Source organism: Cataglyphis hispanica, chromosome 1 (assembly GCF_021464435.1).
Source record: "Cataglyphis hispanica isolate Lineage 1 chromosome 1, ULB_Chis1_1.0, whole genome shotgun sequence".
Classification (NCBI taxonomy): domain Eukaryota; kingdom Metazoa; phylum Arthropoda; class Insecta; order Hymenoptera; family Formicidae; genus Cataglyphis; species Cataglyphis hispanica.
Window position 1 is genome coordinate 8,716,980 of NC_065954.1, and position 17,119 is coordinate 8,734,098.

General features: G+C 27.7%; 1 protein-coding gene across 1 annotated transcript in view; it reads left to right on the forward strand.

The window, feature by feature from the left end:
- The window catches only part of LOC126849435 (serine-rich adhesin for platelets), a 95,066-nt gene that overhangs the window by 29,399 nt on the left and 48,548 nt on the right, over positions 1-17,119 (forward strand). Inside the window, exon 2 of the mRNA XM_050591252.1 lies at positions 14,814-14,884. Coding sequence (XP_050447209.1) covers positions 14,842-14,884 — 43 coding nt within the window. The 5' untranslated portion in view covers positions 14,814-14,841. The remainder of the gene's footprint in view (positions 1-14,813; positions 14,885-17,119) is intronic.

A 17,119-nucleotide genomic window follows, 5' to 3' on the forward strand; every position in this document is an offset into this window, starting at 1 on the left:
AATGGAATAAACTTCTGTTTCTCAGAACTTGAATTTTCGCATGTCACATATCAAGATTCTAAGTTTCGAGGGTTTGAAAATATTTTGGAGCCCATTTCTCTCTCTATTCTTTCGATTTTCTCTCTATTACTGTCTCTTTTACTTCTATTTTATTTAAAAAAAATTAATATTGTTGGGTCCATTGGCCGATTTCGATATACTTTAAAGTATCGCGTCTCGCAACCGCCCAACATTCGCGAACCGCGTCACTCCCTTATCGCAAAATTTATTAGAAATTTTTAGATCAAATATAGCTGATAAGAAACGATAAATATTTAATTATATTACAAAATATAATACAAAGTTTAAGATAAAATATAATTTAAAATTTAACACAAAATTATTTATTACACAGAATTACAACAATTTGCACGAAAATGTTACACGAAATATTCATATAATGCAAAATTTATAGAGATTTTTAGATCAAATATAGCTGATAAGAAACGATAAATATTTAATTATATTACAAAATATAATACAAAGTTTAAGATAAAATATAATTTAGAATTTAACCCAAAATTATTTATTACACAGAATTACAACAATTTGCACGAAAATGTTACACGAAATATTCATATGATGCAAAATTTATTAGAAATTTTTAGATCAATATAGCTGATAAGAAACGATAAATATTTATGAGGATCAGCATGCAATTAAAAAAGCAAATATATAATGCAAACAATTATGATTAAATAAATCGTTAATAAAATTATCGATCATTTTCTAATTGTAAAAAAAATATTTGAACTACTGGTGCAGTTTGCGTAGACTTTCAAAGAAAATATCCGAAAAAAGATATATAAAACTTTGATATAAATCAATGATTAGATAACGAGATAAACCGCGATTTAAAATTTGTGGCCAAAATGCAACGAATAAATAAATCGACGATAATCCTAATACTCAATTCCAATGTACATATAATTTTTTAAAGAATCATAGCTATGCGAACGATATAATAATACTCATACGTTGTTTTGACGGACACTTGGAGCGCTTTTCATAATCGACCTTTATCAGAGAGAAGTCATTAAAAGAGAGAAATTCCTTCCGTATCCGGCTAATTATCGCCGGTGCATGAGCATGAGCGTAATTTTACACTCGTTTACAGTCATGAGACATTATGACTGTTTGTCATGCATCGTTTTAATATAAATTACTTTAATTAATTTAATGCCATGTTATCAATCAAAATTAATTAATTAAAATTTTTATACTAATATGTTTTACTTATAATAATATATAATTTTTATTAAAATAAAATTAGTAAAACATTTATATTTTATATAATTTAATAGATCGATAATTTGGCTTTATATCAATTAAAGCAAAGTTTTAATTTAATTGATTTTAATTAATTTAATTGATATGACATAAATGGGCTATGAAAAATTAGAATAGAATTGCAATAAAAATAAGATATTATTATTTCATACAATTTTATAAATTTTATAAATTAAAAAAAAAATTTTTACAAATGTACAACTAATAATTTCATATAAACTAATAATTCCATAATCTAAAAGTAAATCCATAATCTGACGTAAAGCCATAATCTAAAGAAACTTTTATAAGATTACAGCTTTTGTACACATAAAAATCTCTTTCTCTACATTCTCTCTTGTTTAACTCATATAAATAAAAAATCAAATTACGATTATGCGATTAATTGCTTAATTTAAATTACACTACGTACACAATTAAAAAATAATTAATATACAAATAAAAAATTACTTATGATAAGTCCACCGATGCCCGATGCATCTTCTCCGTCTTAGATTGATTTATACGCACGATACTTTAAACGACATTCCCGCATTTTTATTAAAGTATATTATTTCTGCACTTGTACGCACGGTACTTTGAGTGATACTCTCGCATTTTCGAATTTTTGTACGATCCTCGTTTTACTCGAGAATGACACTTCATGCCGACAAGTTGGCAATTCACCGATTACTTCCAGCAAGGGTTAAGGCTGAAGCGGAAGAAGACGAAATCGATTGATGGGTTCGACGCGAATGGGATTCGCTTCACTCTTGTCCGCGCCTGTCCGCATCGAGGGTCGACTCGAACTTCATTAGGAATAATTTCATACAAACTACCAAGTTTCCATCATATAGACTGAAACCGGCTTATCATAAGGCTGAGAGACGCGTCAAGAATGAAGACACCCATTTCTTAAATGCTAACAATCTAGATCACTTAGAAAATGGGAGAATTTTAACATATTCCCTGCATTAATATATTAAATTTCTTAATATTAACTAAGATAATATTAATATAATATTAATCTTATTATTAGTTAATATTAACATAAAATTAATTATATTAATAGGTATTAATAAATTAATGATTGCAATGCAGAGCATCCCAGCTGGCAATGAAGTATGATCCTCGATGATAATCGTGTAAACGAAATAAAAGTCCAATACGATAACGCGACGCATCATTGCTATGCGGCACGATGACAACGACGACGCGCTAATGTGCGTTTAACGCATTAAATGCGTTTAAACGCGCGTACCACATGTTGAGCCATTATGCATCTCATGATAATGTTGTGTTGACACCGATGACAACATGTGACAAACCGTCCGCGGCACAAAGACAATATCAATGACGCAACGAGCCGTCCGCAGCAACAACGAGCTGAGTGCTTAGCTTCTCCTTCACAGTAAATCTTTAGGATGCTTAGAATCTTAAGACACCATTCAGATATTGAGTCTTCTCATCATGCCAAAGTGTGTCGCGAGTGGATTATATTATATTATATGTATATAATTTTAATATGATATATATAACTTTAAGGGAGGAAATGTATTTAAGGCTGTTCTGGATGTACAATAGTAGCAAAAAATTTTCAAAATTAAAAAGAAAACATGTTTATACTGTTTGAAAATTAAAAAAATAAATTTGGGTAATGAAAAAAATTTAAGTATCACAAAATAATATGGATTTTGACGTCTTCGTAAAAGTAAATAGTTGTAATTAATATTTTTCCTAATTTATGACAAAAACTTTTGATCGTGAATATCCTCTGAAATCAACTGCAAAAAAGAAAGAAAAACGAGTAATTTGCAGAAAGAGAAAAAGAGACAGATAATATTTTTTTACAATTTTTAGTAAATAACTTTTAAACGAATTAGTGGATCTAAATTAAGTTTTGCACAAATATTTATTAGAATTTCCTTAATATATGTGAAAATTTTTATTTCATTGGTAATATTTTTTCTTTGTCAAATTTGTCAATAAGTGCTACAATAGGCGATTTTCCATAAGAATCAATAGTAACTTTAAATTTAAATAACTTCCAAACCGTTAAGAGAATTGTGCTTAGTTTTTGTACAAATATTCAGAAGAAATAGAATAATCTGAAAATTAAAATTAAAATCTTAAAATGAAATTTTAATGCTTTTGTTAGTATTTCGATATATGTCACATACATCCTTAATAAGGGGAGATTATCTATATCGCATATATTCATTTTTTCCTCGATTAAAAGAAATATAGATATGTTTAAAAAAAAAGCATTACAAGTATCGAATTCACTTTTTTAATTCAAAAATAAATTATAAGATAGACATTGTAAAATTATAAAATTATAAAATTATTATACTATATAAATGTCAAATACATAAAATGATCAATGCATCAGAAATTAATTATTAATCATTCAATAGGTTGTTACTTGTAATATATGTGAGATTATATTTAAATATAAGAAATGTAGATGAGAATCATTAAAATAATTTTAATAATTTTCAATTTTGCTTTGATTTTAAATGAATAAATTGCGCAAAATACTTAATTCGATATGTGTTGTTAAAGAAGTAATTGTTATTCGTAAAGATCGCAACGACACGATAATTTATTATTTTAAAGATTCCTGTCATTACGCTTAAAATAAAATTTGGTATATTTTATATATGCATTATATTGCACGATAATATCAAATAAATCGCATCATTGAGAAAATTTAAAAAAAGGACGAGCAATATGTCTACCTTAGAATTAATACAAATGAAAATAATGAAAATAAAGAATCGTAAGAATCGATAAATTTATAAATTTTATCATTGTTAATTCGATTTTTACACGCAATAATGAATGATTTGCAATTGACAATTTGATAAAGATTTATATTTGCGATTACATGCTCGCAATGTCGTTTAATAAAAGTAAATTAATCGTTAATTATAGCGATTTTCATTGCGATACTAGTCACGATCGCGTTTAGGAATATAATTTAAGAATATACAAAGCGTTTTGTACCACTACGTTATTACTTAAGTGTTGCTGTACGAATGATCAGAAGATCATACATATAAACAATAAAATTAAGGCTTGTATTATTGAAAAATCGTTTCCAAAATATTTTATGTACTATCATATTATATGTATACACGGAATATTAAAGAGTATAAATTATATTTTAAATTATGATTAATTAATTATTAATAAACGATTGATGTATCACAAATCTTTTCGTTATATTAATTTATATTAATACTCGAGTTTGTGATTCGATTGGTTAATTGTGCGATCTTAATCTGAATATTTACATGCTGTTGAAAGACGACCGATAAAGTGTCGGATGAAATATATTTAATTTTAAGTAATTTTTGAATAATTATTGCTTATAAGCATCGCAACAAAACGATAATTCATAATTTTGACACCTGTCATTTCGAATCTTAATAACATGTGTATATGTATCACTCGAAGTACGCGTTTTAAAAATTATCATAGCGATATAATATCTTTAGTTATCTTACAAGTTTAGTTATAATAAATTATAATTATTATTTAAGATATGTAAAAAAAAATAATTAATCATTAAATCTTATCAAACTATTTCAGGATACTTATCGCTATCGAGTTTAGAAAAAGATTTTGACGGAGTGTCTCGCAGTGCTACTTTCTCGCTCGAGTATCGCCGTGCGAATGATAACACGTAGAAAAGGAATTTGAACATCTTGCCCCACTACAGTTCTATTCAAGTATCGTGATATGAATGATAACAAAGCCGTGATACGTAAATAGAATAACGCGTCAATTGTTTACATTGTCAAGGCTCATGCTAGGTATTGTGTTAATTTGCTGGCGAAATATTTTATGTACGATTTAATTATTTAATTTTGCGATTCGATGGTTTTATAGTTTACAGCATGTTGTTAATCCAAATTATATTTAGATCGTCGAAAAATCAAATGGTATAGCATCGTAGACAAAATATATTCTCTATATGTTGTTAAAAAAATAATTATTGTCCGAAAAGATCGTAATGAAACGATAATTTGATTTCCTATTGCTTTAATTCTTATTTGATTAAATGAATGAATTATGAAATATTCGACTCGATATCTACCGTCGTGATGTACATATATATACATACATACAGGGTGTCCGGCGTCAACCGCATCAGCCGTCGTGTGCAGATAGAGCACGCAAAACTGAGGAGAAAAGTCCTGTACCATTTTTTTCTATAACGTTTAATAAGAGAGTTATTATTGAGTAAAGTCTGGCCAATCATCGCCGATCTTTAGCCGGGCGCACGTCAGTGAGGCGCTGTAACAGCTGAGCGCTCACGCACACATGCCAGGTGCGCGGCTCATTGACGTGCATCCAACTAAAGATCGGCGCTGAATTGTCAGACTTCATTTAATAATAACTCTTTTATTAAGCGTTATCGAAAAAAATGATACAGGACTTTTCTTCTCAGTTTTATTTGCTCTATTTGCACACGACGGGTGATGCTATTGACGCCGGACATCCTGTATATAAATATATATATATATATATATATATATATATATATATATATAATATTTATAAATGTTATATAATTATTAATTATATTATAATAGCAAATAATTTCCCGATACTGGTCGCGATTGCGTTTACAAAAGGAATTCGGCGGAGCACGACTATTTTCCTGCTTGAGTGTCGTCATTCGACGCACGAATGATAAGAGAATCGAGGTACATAAATGACAGGGCGCCAAAAAAAAATTTGCGCCGTCAAGGTCGAATACCACTACGTTATTGATAATTTGCTGCCAAAATATTTTATGTATTATGACATATTGTGTATATATGTATATACACACGAAGTATTAAATTTTATATAAATTTAATACTACTAAATAAATTTAATACTACTAAAATACTAAATTTTTAATTAATTTTAAACATTTTAAAAGCAAACTTTTTTGCATTTTTTAATTTTTTTTATTTAAAATTTTCGATAGTACCTCACGAAATAGAAAAAAAACTTTGAAAGTTTTTATACTTAAACTCATATCGTAAAAGGTATCGGGATTTTTTTATCATTTTTATCTATTATTATTTATAAAAACTAAATAGTGCATTTTATAATATTTTTAATACACACACGCGCGCGCATATACTTTGTAATATGCCGTGAGCAGGTCTCATCGAGATATCCACTTTTAAAAAGGCATGTTAAATCGATACTCGCAAGTATTGTTATCTCATTTCCGCGATGCTGATTGGTTATTCCGATTGCGCTGTGCATCACTTCATATCAATAAAAGCCTGTCATGACTGAGCGACACATTTGAAAGTTCAAATATTAAGTGTGCAATTTTTATTTAATTGATTTTGAAAAAACGAAGAACTAGAATTAATACATGTAGGTAATTATATATATATATATATATATATATAAATACATATTATATAATTATATAAAATACATACATACATATATACACAAAATAAAAGCGCGCGCTTATATTGTTCTAGTTTAAAAAAACGCAGAACGTAAGGTGTTTGCGGACCGAAAAATTGATGAGAATTATTGGAAAACTTCACCTATGCATCAAATCTTGTTACAATCGATTTTATGTCAGAGTCTCGCGAAATTAAAACGCGATTTTACGCAAATTTACGACATTCGTGCAAGTTTTCGCGACGCGAGAGTATACGTCGCAAAAATTTGCAACGGACAAATTACACCCGAGTATTCCTTCATGCAACAATGAGTCCTTAACTATCCGTGAGTTGCTAGCAGTCCTATTAGCATGTAAATGAAGGAAGTTGAGCAACGCGCGAATTCGCAGACTCATGTATGCATGCACTTTTGGGACGCATTGCATCTGTGTGAAGGAACGAGAAGACGGGACGAGAAGTAGTTTATATGTTGGATCGTCAAGAGAAATGTGTTTCAGTGATGACGATGGATCAGTTCAACGCCGGTATATATATTATAGCTCTTCGTGTTTTCGCTGCTTTTCGTTCAACGCATCCGTGCAACTGAGAGAAAGTGCAGCGTTTTCCTCTCCCGCTCTTTTCACTAATAAAAATTCTACATCTAAGCCGTAGGGCCTTATTTTTATTCACGATTTAATCTTATATATATATATATATATATATATATATATATATATATATATATATATATATATATATATATATATATGTGTGTATGTGTGTGTCTGTGTACAAAACATTTGTGACAAATATTAAATGCCACACTTTGCGTGTTTCTTGATAATTAATTAATTAAATTTTTATCTTTAAAATTAAAAAATATAATAAATAAATAAATATGATAATAAATAAAAATGTAATTTGATTGAAAAAAACTCATCATAAGTATAAGGATTTTTTTGTTTCTTTGTTATTTTATAAATGTACAAAAAATATAAAATTTGAAAATTAAAAACAAATTATTTATCGTTATATGCAGAGTGTCTGTTCATAAATATCTCACAACTAAAATATATATTTTATATCGAAATATATCAGATTAAGATATAAAAAAACTCGAAAAATACTTATTGTTAATGAAATAATACTTTATTACAGTATTTTGAAAAAGTCTCAGTAAGGGCTATGAGATACTATGAGGGCTATGAATACGCGAAAAGAAATAGAGTTTTATTTAAAAAAAAAAAAAAAGATGGTGATCTTCATAACTTGAAGAAGTTACGAGTAATAAAATATTTTTCACACGCGTTTTATTGCGGACTAAAAACTGTGCTAATTTCTCTTATTAAACTTTTTTGTAAGTTCAATCACTCGTGAGATATTTGCTCGGACATTTATGGGCGGACGCTCCTCTATGTAACAGATTTATTCAATTTAAAGAAATATTGCAATGGATGCGTTTTGCGCGACACGGAGAATATTCGCTGCCGTGATTTACACAGAGCTCGGTATTTAAAAGAATTATAGCAAACTTTCTACTATCTCCCGTTTCACGTTCCGGAGAAACGTGAATGACGTGGCCCAATTCGGGATGAAAAAAGATTTTTTGTAGCGGAAAATGAAAAAGTGCTTCAATCAACGGAGACAAAGGATGCAAGATCGGTGCTGAAAAATGCGTCTCTTTATGTATTCCCTCTTTTCGCCAAGTGGCTGTCATTGAACCGTGCATGCATTGTAAGCGTACTGCTTTACGATGGCCTAATTTAGCAGTGACATAAGCTAAAACAGTGACAGTATTTATTACAATGCAATTGATAGAAAAAGAAAAAGTTGTTGCTATTTACAACGTAATTTAAAGTTTAAAAAATTTTTTTAAACTTTAAATATACTTATTTTAATTTTTAAATACACTTATTAAATCTAATTATTATTGTTTTAAATTTATTAATTATTTTCCATTTTTACGCTATATTACTATATGTATTATTTATAGCAAGGTTGTTTTGTTCTTATTGCATGAAATATTATTTATTTTTAATAACTCACAATCTCGATAATAATTCATGCATTTGACTAGGTCAATTGATCAACGATATTTAATCGAAATTTAAATTCAATAATATAATATAAATAATTTTTCTGAAAACAAATATAATTGTCGAATTTTAAAAATAGTAGCATTGATTTTACAAATCCCTATATACGACACGAAATGTAAACACAATCCAAATACCAATATCCGAATGCGCGTATATAACACATCGTTGAGTTACAACAACCGTACAAACGCGACATTCGATCCATTTGGGTCACGATAAACAGTGAGATCCGAAGTTCTAGACAAACATCCAGAATCAGCACTCGACAAAGTCGATACCTCTATTTATCGTGCATAGAGAGATCGAATTCGGCGAATGATTATGTACGAAATTGTTAGAGGACGAGGAACTGTGGATTACGTTATATGTTCCTTAGGGCGACAGCCTAACTTGTACTAATCTAATTGACGAGCCTTGAAGTCGACCTGCTTTGGTACCGTTGCCCTGGCTGAACGATGATCCCTGCATCGTAACGTACGAATATCTCATACGAACAAGCATATGTTCGCATGATTAAGAGCGCAAGGTATACGTCGTATTTTGATGTCGTTCTCATTTGATGATGTGATCCTTTCGCGTTAATTAATTAAGCAATATATCTCGTTAACTTCGTCTCTCATGCGCATTGGATTTATCATTCACAACCTCCTTACATGTCTTTTTATAAAAGATATATACTTCATATTATTTTGTTTATTTTATAAAATATAAAATGTGAAATATTGGTTTTTTCTCATCCAGTATAAGAACGGCACGGTTTTCTTTTTCCGCATTTTTTCTGCGCAATATAATTTTCTTTGAGAGAAGTACACGGTTTCTGTTAGTTTTCTAGAAAATTTCAATCTATCTTTTTTACTACATATTTAAATTTATGCCAATCTATATGTTTAATTAATTATTATTTAAATTTAAATTTATTTTTATTTTTATTTTATTATTTAATATTTTTATTTTATTATTTAATTTTATTTATTTTTATTTTATTATTTAATATTTTTATTTAAATTTATTATTTATTGTAATAAATATTTTATAATTTAATAGAAATATTTATAATTTAATAGAAATATTTAATTATTAAATATTAAATATTTTATTTAAATTTATTTTTAATTTATTTATTTTTATTATTTAAAATTTTATTATCTATTATCTAAATTTAAATTTATTTTTATTTTATTATTTAAATTTAAATTTATTATTTATTATAATAAATATTTTATAATTTAATAGAAATATTTAATATTTAAATATTTAATATTTTTATTTAAATTTATTTTTTAATTTATTTATTTTTATTTTATTATTTAAATTTAAATTTATGTCAGTCTATATATTTAGTTATATATAATGTTTTTATGAGGAACAAAAAAATTTTTTTGTTAAGGGGATCCTTAAGTGACTGGCGAACTCCGATGGGTTAGCGCCCTCATCTAAACGTAACTAAAATTGCCGATAATACCGGCATTTGTAGTTCCGCTATTATCGATAGTATTCAATTAATTTAAACATGCATAATAGAAGATGCAATTTTTGCATTGTGTTCCATATATTCAAATGAGAATATTACAATATATTTTTACTGCTTTATTTATCGTCTAGCATATGTATCCAAACACGCACACGCTCAAGCACATGCACACACATATAATGAAATAGAAATAAATTAGTTTTTTTTTAAATATCTCTATTTTAATTATAATTTTTCTTAATTCCTTATTTTCATCCTAACATTCTTATCCTTATTTTATAATATTGTCACCAAAATTATATATCACTTTTCGATTATTTGTTTATATGTTAGTCATACTGCTTCTCTCTCTCTCTCTCTCTCTCTGTCTCTCTCTTTGTTCTTTTTCTCTCTCTTTTCTTTTCTCTCTTTCTCTCTTTTTTCTCTGCTTATTCTTTCTTGTATTCATTGCCATTATTATATTCTTTTATTTGTTTTATTTTTATTGGTTGTATTTTTGTTTTCCTACATAATAATAAATTAATTTATTCATCTTTATTTTATAGAGCATAAATGAAACATTGTATATTTGTATAAATAAAAGTATTATACATGTGTGTGTTTTTGTATAAACATTTGTTGTATTTAACTTACGATATAAATCGTATAATTTATAATATATTTTGCAAAGGAATAATTCTGGAAATATTAAATAATAAAAATTTTTATCAATTTTTTAGCAGTATTTTCTAAAATTTAATAGCTTTTACTTTATAACTTACGATTTATATCGCTTTAGATTTAGATCGCTTGTGATTCGTGCATCTAATAATTGATAATAAAATAAAAAACTATAATAACTATATATAACAACTATAATAATAACTATAACTATAATAATAACTATAATAATAACTAAATAACTATAACTTAACTATAATAAAATAAAAAAAGAAAATAACTTGTATTGTATATCTCATTTATGTTGTATAAAATAAAAATACATAAATTTATTTATTTATTTACGTGTAGAAAAATAAGAATAAAATAGAAGAATAAATGTTGAACAAATATAAAAGTATAATAATGGGAATGAAAGAATAATAAATGAACAAAAGAAGAGAGAGAGAGAGAGAGAGAGAGAGAAGCGTAAGTGAACGTATAAGTGAATATGCGAAAAGCATAAAACGATACGTACATAGTGAGCGAGCGATTAGAAAGAGACAGAGTATGATTGAAAAAGAAAGATAGAGAAACTGCAATAATGTTAATGTATGCGTACTCTACATATATGAATTTTGCTCTACACACATAAAAGAGACGAAGATAGTACGATTAGGTCTGCTTTTGTATATATAATATACACAAAAACACACATACATACATATAATACTTTTTTTTTTTTAAAATACACAATATTTCATTTATACTCTATAAAATAAAGAATAATTAATTTATTATCTTGTAGAAAAATAAAAAGAAAAAGAATAAAAATCAAACAAATAAAAGAATATAATAATGAGTATAAATGAATACAGTAAAGAACAAGCAGAGAAAGAGAGAGAGTGAGAGAGAGAGAGAGAGAGAGAGAGAGAGAAACTCAAGTGAGCGTATAAGTAAATATGCGAGAAGCTTGAAATGATACGTAGTGAGCGAGCGATTAGAAAGAGACAAAGTGTATGATTGAAAAAGAAAGATAAAGAAACTGGAGTAATGTTAGTGTATACATACTCTGCAAACATGTATTTTGCTCTACACACATGAAAGAGACGAAGATAGTACGAATATATCTGTCTTTGTCATGTAAGATTGCAGCTCTGTCTATCGCGACATCACGCAACTAATCTACTGCTCTGTTTTACTCTTCAGCCTCGATCTCGCACACACACACATATGCACAAAAATTTTAGATTGCATTAACTTTTTTATAAAGCTTCTAAACTCATTTCTCTAAGTTCACTGATACTCTTTGATGAAATGCCAAGTCGGATTGTTACTGATTAGGCACGTGCAGATTACAAATTTTTTGTATTAAATAAATGTTGACGGCAGAAGCCGATAACTAAACTGTAATTTTGTAATTTTTTTTCACTTTTTTTATGAAATCATATCTACCCGAGTACGTTATTATATATATTTTAATTATGGAAAAGGATTTATCGATATTTATAATAAACAAAAAGATTATGCACTTTAACTTAATATTCGCGTTTTGATCGGTAAAACAGACCTTAAGGATCCCCTTAAACTGCGATTCTTTATAAAAAACAAAAGAAAGAATTATAAAATTGAAGCTTCTTGAAACAATCATAGTTTATTCAAGATACGTAAAGTGATTTACATAATAAAAACAGCCCAATTTCTCATTTTTGTTGGTCACGCGCGAGCTATTAGCTAAACGATGTAATTAAGTCGATCGAAATATAATTACAGACACATGCGCTTCGCTCGCCTGCCTTAGCTAGGAATGCGCTCTGACATATCTTGCAGCTACTTTCCCATACAATGTGCGTATACGCTGTAATCAATTGAGACATGTATTTACTCGAAATACGTAAGTATTTAGGCGATACGTTAGCCAATCGCACGCACCGTTAATTGCGCGAGTAGACAGATTCTGTCAAGAAACTCTTGAGACTCGCCCACATTACGTCTTCATGCAATGATTTTACGACTGTCGGCGCCGTTTTATGATGCATCTCTTACGCGAACCATTCTCGACACAGTCATCACAAAGCTACCTATGAGATTTAATGGATGCTTTGGACACGCTCTCCCGGGTACTTCGCTGCTGAATTAATAAGGAAATGCGGTACAAGCCACGATGTACCTTGAAACAAGAGCGATAAAATGGAATATGGTCTCATGAGGCAAAGATATCTCAGTTTATTAGAGTAATTTAGTTGGTTGGATGAAATAATGATGCACCTTACACGATTCGTAGTAAAAAATAAGTAGAAATAAAATTTTTATATACATTACATGCAGAGAGAGCTCTTTCGCAATTTCCATTAGCATGATACATTTTAAATTATGTCATCTAGAATAAAATTATAGAAATGAAGAGAAAAAAGATTTTACATGAAATCTTTTTGACAGATACTCGAATGTTAAAGTTATATTTTCTGAAATAAATAACCGACGTTTCAAATATATATTTCAATTATAATATTTTGTCTTTTATTTTCTCAACTATTAATGATTTTATTATATAAATAGTAATTATAAATAAATACTAACCGATTTCTTGATTCTAGCATAATTAAAACAAATTTATACGGTTAATTCTAGAAATATACGACAAAATTAATTTTTTTTTGGTAATTATAATTGGTGTGTACTCTTTAAATACATTTGCAGGGGTACCTAATTTTGTACTTTCTACGATTACTTTCTACAATTAAAGTCAGATATGTATAATACTTGCATGAGCGCCTTCGTGCAGCAAACGAGGCGTTGAATAGAGGAATGTTTCTCAACCTATATATTATGAAAATTGGATAATTTCGATTTTTGAGCTTAGTATAATATTTTATTTCTCTTACATTATTGATTAAACATCTAAATTCTCTTTCTGTGAATTTTTGTCGAAAAATATGCTATCTTTCTACATTATATAAATATTATATAATCTATATATTGTACAATTAATATGTATATACACGTACATATATTGTATTTAAATTTAATTTTCAATTTATTATTACGAAATTGAATTTGAACAATATTAAACTATTTTAACGTAAAGGAGTATTTTAATTTAAAAGAGTATTGAAAGATGTGTATCCTTGAAACGCTGCATCTTCCTACAACATCGTTGCAAACGCGGGATGAAAACTTTTAATAAAGCTTGCGCGCTGCATTGCGGTTTGAAGTTTTATGTTATACTCCCTAAGGTAAGCAGACTCGTAAACGAGGTCATACATACAATGTTGAAAATTGCGCCTGATTATATAGCGAATTGCATCTATTTACGAACTCTTGATCGACATCTTTCTCTTGAATTTTAATCAGCAGCGCATACGTCACGCGCATACTGATACTGCTAATTCTACACACATTCGACAAGATAAAATATTTATGTAAGAGGGGACCTTCATATTTATTATAATTCTGTTTTTACGTGTATTATTATTAAGAACTTGCATATGTGTTTGATAATTTTATATTTTAATATATAAATATATTTAAAATTATTTTTATTAAATGTTATATATGTAAAGAGCGAATTATTATCAATATTTATCGAAAAATATTATTATAAGATATGGCTTTATATATAATCGTACAAAAATTTTCTTTACGCTAGTTTATTCTTATACAAATGTACTTAACATGATTGACATCATGCAAGTAATATTTGACAGTTGAAAATATGTATAATCAAAACGTTACATATTTATAATATCGGTAACATATATTTCTAGATACATTTCCAGATGGAATGAGTAATATGCAAACACAATAATAATATTTAAAATATGTAAAATATTTATATTATAATAATATTTATTATAATAATATGTAAAATAATATTTGTTGCAGAACGAGCGAGGAGATCTAACGGACAGAAATGACTCGCGGAAGAACGTCTATCCTCATATTGGGATGCATAGGTGAGTTGGTTGTCGTCAAAAGACCCCCATTAAATCCCTTCCTTTATTTTTTGCAATATTTGCGCCAGAGAAATAACAGGGGTTGCATTCGAAATAACGCTCGTTATCTCGGAAAAATGTTACGACGCGGATCTGCGTCTAAGCGGATTATGCACGCAATTTTTTCTTTACGTCGCATTGTGCGGGCGCGCTGCGGCGGCATTGTCGTCGTCAAAGAGAATGGGCGAGCGTCTCTCGGTTGCATCCTGTTACATTGTGAACTCGTGATATAAAGCCTGCCAATCGAGGTGACTGCACCATGTACTGTTAGCTTTAGTGCAGCGCGCGCCCACCTGCAAGTTAACTGTAATTCGCAGCTTAACAACAAAATCTTCCAATCCCGCCGATTGTGCTATCGCACAATCCATCGCTTCGTCCCCCTTTCATTTACAAGGAATATTGCCGATAAACATGCTCTGATCTAAATTTAATTCTTCACACACACACATCGGCTAGACTGTATAATATTGTATAGCCTAGGAAGAAATTTAAAATAAACATTCCCTCCCCTCACACAGATTAAATCTCTCATATATATTTATTTATAGAAAAATTTATTTATTTATTGATTACAAAAAGTGCCGACGTGTGTTTAAAAGAACGTTTGTGAATTTTAGTCAATAAATTAAAGTCTGATGATGATAGAAACTTCATAAAGTTAGTTAACTAGGTAATTTGTAAGATAAGCACTTCTTAGCAACTGGTGATGCAATAAATAATGATACAAGTGATTATTTTAATGACGTTTCCAAGTAATTAAATGCGAATACTTTGTACAAGTACTTGTCAATTATGTGAAGGAATTTATATATCTTATCCTTTTTAAATATTGTATTGTACTTTAATAATGAAGACGTTAATAATCATACACGCACATGTCACTTTATATACATTAAAACTAATTTAGCTCTCTAACTTTTCACTTAGATCATTGAGCAAGACTCGTTGTAATTATATGGATAACAATGTGAAAATTCTCAGTAATTATGTTAAAAGTGTTGTGTGTGTAAAATGGAAGAGTTAGGAAGCATTTATTATTTAAATACTAAACAAATAATCTCATAATTAACTAAATTTTTATTTTAACTTTATTACATATTTTTATGTGAAAGAACGTGCAAATATATTTAATTATTTTATTCTTTTGTTTAATACAATTTTTATATAATAGAATTGAAAAACAAACATTTTAAATGTCAAACAATGCGAACCTGAGCAAGAATAAATGAAAATATATATTCTAGAAAACGTGTAGGAGATGTAAATATTACAAATTAAATGGAGATTTATCTGTGCAGGAAACAAACTCGGTTTCTCTATAAAAATCGATATTTCATCATAAAATCTTTAACGCCGTACATGCGAATGTAATATCGAGAATATCATAGTCTGGTGAAAAATTTATGCCTCGAATTTCTGTGCGTGATATAAATAAAATTTCTAAAATTTTACCTTTTAAAAAATATTAAAAAGGTATTAAATACACGCACCAGTTTTGAAAAACTATTATATGTATTATATGATATTATGTATTATATAATAATGTATATGTATTATAATACTGCATATGTGTTATAGAATATGTATTATATATATATATATATATATATATATATATATATATATATATATATAATAAAATTGATAACAATAAAAACAAAGACAGAAACGCTTTTAAGCAATCGTGATAATTATATAATTTGTATGCTATATAAAAATACAACATAATAAAGTAATAATAATTTTGATAAAAATCAAATAAAAATTTTAAAATTATTCTTCATATATTTACAAATGCTTAATTAAATAGCTGCTTATTATAATGCAACACTTGTATCTTTGCATAACAATAAAAGTATATTTATAGATTTATGATACAAATTTATTCAGAATTTTTATAATTATATACTAAATAAAATTATAACAACGCTAAAAATAACTTGTATGTTGAATAAGATAATTAATATAAGAATAAACCAAAATAGTTGTTTTAAATTAATGAAAATAAAAACTTAAAAAAATATAATTTAATCAATAAAATTGTACAAATATAACCTATAAAAATCATGATATCAAAAAATTGCACCAACTAAAAATAGAATTTATAAAAATATTTTAACCGAAAAGAATTATACAAAATAGATGTTTTAATTTCTTACAAAAATAATGATATTAAAAAGTTGTGCTAACTAAATA